This window comes from Vanessa atalanta, chromosome 3 (assembly GCF_905147765.1).
Source record: "Vanessa atalanta chromosome 3, ilVanAtal1.2, whole genome shotgun sequence".
Taxonomy (NCBI): domain Eukaryota; kingdom Metazoa; phylum Arthropoda; class Insecta; order Lepidoptera; family Nymphalidae; genus Vanessa; species Vanessa atalanta.
The window spans coordinates 13,950,361-13,955,231 of NC_061873.1; the positions used below are offsets into that span (position 1 = coordinate 13,950,361).

A 4,871-nucleotide genomic window follows, 5' to 3' on the forward strand; every position below is an offset into this window, starting at 1 on the left:
CAAATAAAAATAATTTTGTCATGATTTATAGCTATCCACGTTAATATTTAATAATATGTATTTAAGAAACAGATGAAAGTCGGGTGTATAAAATAAAAACCATAAAATATGCGTATTTTTTTTAATAATAAAAATCTCAAATTGAGACTATTTTATACTTAAAACTAAAACCATTTTTTCAATATGATTATGATGCAGTCACATCTTTCATTAGCGTCTAAGAAACACATACTACAGCCGTTATAAAAATATTCTCAAAATATTTCTTATCCATAAAAAACCTCGTCAAAACTTGTCAAATTTAAAACTTACACAATGGAAACGTTTTATGGAACTAAAGACCTATTTTTATAGGTAATGTTAAAGTTATCGGTGGTGATACACACATTATCAATAGATGTGACCGCACCCTTACACTCCCAGAGTAAAAAATAAAGTTTATCCAAAGACACTTCGAGAACATAGAGGTAGTATATTTGAAACAAGTAATAATTTTCAAACAAATATTATTATTTTTCTACACACAATCTATTTTTTATTTTCAATTATTAAGATCTATGGTTTACTTTGCGATAAAGCAATTGAAAAAAATTATACAGAATATACATCCTGTAAAATATTAAGTATATATTTTGCTAAACACGAATAATTATAATCTAGATGTATATTTATTCATATGTAGGTATAGCTTAAGGCTAGTTAACGAATAAGAAATTGAAACAGCAACTTTAAAGATGGTTTAACAAAGTAAGAAGCTAAATTAGAAGCAGTTTTAGTTTTATATAGATACAAGTATAGTTATTATAAAAAAAAATGTACTTTGTGTCTTTAGATGTTTCCCTTTTCATACGACTTATTCAAACACAATACTTCAACGAGGTAGTTTATTCTTCTTCAACTTTCGATTGTCTCTTCTTCTTTTTCTTCTTTTCACTAGAGGGTTGCTGTGGTTCTTCTTCCACCTCAGTCTTTACTTCTTCTGCTGCTGCTTCTGGCTCGAGTGACTTTTTCTTTTTCTTCTTCTTTTTCTCTGAGGTACCTTCTGTACCATTTCCATTCTCTTGGCTGTTTGCTTCTTCTTCTTTGACCTCTACCTTTATTTTCTTTTCTTTTTTGGGTTTGATCTAATGAAAATAGAAAATGAATTTTATTAAACTGAAAGTATGGGAGATTATATGAATATATATTTAACATTTATTTATTTAAATAAATGTTTATTTCATCAATAACCAACACAGTACAATAACAAACAAAAAAAACCTAACCTTTATATAACCTATGAATTTTAAATATCACATCTTATAACATCCCCCTTTCACTGTACCCAGGTTTCATATATCAACAGCTTATTTTTACATGTATATAAAATGTTAAGTAAAAAAATCAAGGAAATAAATATTGTTTTACTGGAATAAGTGTATATCACTTACATCAACCTCATCACTCTCTAGTTTGATCTTTTTACTGGTTGCAGGGCCATCTTCATCTGGAGAATGTTCTCTCTTAACAGGTTTCTTGCCAATTGTGCTGTCAGCTGCGACGGGGTACTCAAACACCTCACTGTTAAAATAAGATTATTTTCACTTTTAATCATACAAAATCGATCAAGCATTTTATAGGACAAGATCCTACTCTTCGAATCAAAATCTTTGGATTCTTTGTTTTATTTATGATGACAATATTAATGGTTAAAAAATACAGGTTTTATTTGTCAGTATTATACATTGCCTATAACATTATTAAGGGGTGTTTAATCTTACTTAGAAACTAAAACAAAGTTAAACTGTATGATGATAATGAGAAGTTAAATAAGATATAATATCATTAGACTCGCAGCTGCAGTCTCTCAGCATCTGTGATACTCAAGTATTATTGTAAACAATGTAATAAGAATACTTACGATTTACTGTGGTATTTTTCAAACTTGGCTTTAGCTTTGCCTGTCCCACTTATTCTTCTCAGATTACCCTCCTCCAGAAGACGCAATTTGTTTTCCAATTTGACTTTGTGTTCAGCACCTAATTCAAACGACACTTCATCACCGAAAGCGTCGACACGGGTCGCTAAGGCTGCTTTAGCTGCTAACATCCTAGACATCTTTCCTTTATTTTTAGTACTGCATTGTCCAACTAATTGTGCGTGATATATTAAACCATATTTTGGTGTATCTTTCTTTGTTTTCAAAGCTCTAAACAATGCCTTTTCTGCTCCAAGTATCTGCACTGTTGACGCAGGATGTTTAGCTAAATTCATTAAAGAACCTGAGTGTGCAATTAATCTAGCTCCAATATGTTCACCGATTAGAACTGTCAAGTTTGGTGCCATGGCCATCATCCTAGCTTTAAGATAGTCTGTTAAATGTGTTCTATAATCTGTGATTGATATTATCTCCTCACACAAGTGTTGTATATTAATAATGTCATCATCAGAAATTTCTGTTCCCATCGATATTTCAGCTGCCTCTTTGACTTTTTCTTCTAAGTCTTCTGGGAGTATGTCAGACAAGTCTGTCTTTGCAGCATTATCACGGGTGCCCATTAATTTGACAATTTTAACAAATAATGTGTTATCTGTAATGATTTTACCGAGCTCAGGGAAATGCCAGCCGTACCATTCTCGGCATCTCATTACATAGTTATTTAATTCTTTGTCTAAGTCATCCAGGAGGCATTGAGCTTGAACTATCATTGTATCAATTTTGTCAGGAGAGAATTTAAGTTTATATCTAGAGAGGGAGTGAGCTAGACCAAGAGCCATAGCAGTCATTTCTTTCTTTGGCAGTCCTGTGAGGAGACTGTCCATTTGTGAACGAATGCATCTTAATAGTTCCTGAACATTAGAATTTGAAACACACTGTAGGTCAAACTTCTCTTTAATTGCACTCCCCAGTTTTGCATCACCAACTAGTAGCTGATCTTGTACTTCTTTGCACACATATTTCTTGAGAGCTTTTTTTAATGTTTTGGACACTTTTCCTTCAATAGCGGCTGTTGTTGCTGCCAAAGCTTCTGTAGTATCTTCAAATTTAATGAAATTCTTTAGCTTCACACTGTAAACATTAATTATCTTTAAAAAAAAGGTCCTTAATATCAATAAGAACACAGAGTTTATATGTTTTAATACACATTTAAAACTGGAACAACATTTTTAAGATAATTATTGATAAAGATTTAATAGAAACTAATAATATTAATCAGAAATAACATTATAACTGTTTGTTGACACTTTAAAAACAGTGTTTTAAAATTTGTACACAATTAAAATGTATATTTTTGTGTGACACAACTTACACTGACGAAGCTCCCTCCGGAGTGTTGAACTCTTGATACAAATCATTTATCTGAGATAGTTTTGATTCGTCTAACAACTGAAACAAAATATTAAACTTAGCATTGCTAATAAAATAACTATTTGTTTTTGTGTTATTATCATACTACTTTGTATTATTTTAAAATATAATAAAGTTGATCAGCATGGTTGAGGTTAGATAGTTAAGTATATATTATAAGCAATGTGCTTGCAAAATACTGTTCATAATCAGCATTCAAGATACGATGCACATTTCTGTTTTGAATAAGCATTTATAGCTCAATAATCGGTAGTTCCATATAAAATACACTAGTATTCATCTAAAAAGCCATTCAATTACTTCGAACATGGATTTCGAGACATAGAACTCGTGTTAAAAATTAGTGTAAAATGTATTAAGTTCGTCAAATACGTATATTTACAAATTTAATGATACATTATATGTATTACTTCAGCTCTAAATCAGTAATCAACGTTTTTTAATGGGAATATATGTAGAGGAAAGTTGTTGTCGTTGTGAAATTTATAGGTTATATTCAACACGTGTAACATTACCTTGAATATAGCGTATCCCGCCGGAGTCTCAAATAGCACCAACATGTCGATAACTGACAACACACTTTACACAAATTAACTATAACCAAACGAAATGTTTAATTACAATTTTGTAATTTTATTTGCTACTAACACGACGCTTCAGCATCGCGGGAGGTTTGACTTTGACAGCGACTTGCGACTTGCGTTGCGTCACTTCAATCTTGTAGCAGTTTTCGCTTGGGTTAGAAATGCGTTCGAGATAACTTGACCAGTGTTAGAATTTTATTGTGGAAGCGTTTTAAAATGTATGCTTTAATTTTTCTTTTTTTTTTGTTTTAATTATATAATTGCTTTTGGGAAAGTATCACTGGTCATGGATAATTATATTTATATCAAGAAATAACCGAGAGCCGAGATGGCCCAGTGATTAGAACGCGTGCATCTTAATCGATGATTTCGGGTTCAAACCCAGGCAGGCACCACTGAAATTTCATGTGCTTAATTTGTGTTTCTAATTCATCTTGTGAATTTTCAAATTCATCGGCGGTGAAGGAAAACATCTTGAGGAAACCTGCATGTGTCTAATTTCAACGAAATTCTGCCACATGTGTATTCCGCCAACCCGCATTGGAGCAGCGTGGTGGAATATGCTCCAAACATTCTCCAAAAAGGGAGAGGAGGCCTTTATCCCAGCAGTGGGACATTTACGGGCTGCTAATGCTAATGCAAGAAATAAAAAAAGCTTTTTTTTTTTTAATAAACATAAAGTAAACAAATATCTAGGGATACGTGATAAGGTGGTTACTTACAATATTTTTTTACTCGTCATTTTACGGGATTGTTTTTAATTAGAATAATATTAAAAAATATATATTATTTATAAATTGATCAAAAAAAAATGTCTCAAGTCTATTATATAATTTTACGTAATTCGTAAATGTTAGTTAATTATATGTTAAAATTAGGCACAAAAAGAAAGAAATATATATTTTTCTTCTATGTGTAAGCAAATGATAATACTATTT

At 31.2% G+C, this 4,871-nt stretch overlaps 1 protein-coding gene across 1 annotated transcript; it reads right to left on the reverse strand.

Annotated features, from left to right (window-relative positions):
• Positions 1 to 649: 649 nt before the first annotated feature.
• On the reverse strand, positions 650 to 4,050 carry LOC125077281 (nucleolar protein 58). The gene is made up of 5 exons (XM_047689188.1): positions 3,865 to 4,050; positions 3,291 to 3,367; positions 1,901 to 3,049; positions 1,431 to 1,560; positions 650 to 1,124 (listed from the first exon to the last, which is right to left on the reverse strand). Exons 1-5 carry the CDS (start codon positions 3,907 to 3,909, stop codon positions 885 to 887), a joined length of 1,641 nt encoding a protein of 546 aa, XP_047545144.1. The 5' UTR covers positions 3,910 to 4,050; the 3' UTR covers positions 650 to 884.
• Positions 4,051 to 4,871: the final 821 nt, after the last annotated feature.

What these genes read in the sequence shown, in the direction of transcription:
- LOC125077281 (XM_047689188.1), bottom strand. Translation starts at nt 3,909, where the DNA reads ATGTTGGTGCTATTTGAGACTCCGGCGGGATACGCTATATTCAAG. An exon ending in CCGGAGGGAGCTTCGTCAGT is followed by an intron (nt 3,050 to 3,290) that starts GTAAGTTGTGTC and finishes TAATGTTTACAG; the next exon opens with TGTGAAGCTAAAGAATTTCA. An exon ending in GAAAAATACCACAGTAAATC is followed by an intron (nt 1,561 to 1,900) that starts GTAAGTATTCTT and finishes TTATTTTAACAG; the next exon opens with TGAGGTGTTTGAGTACCCCG.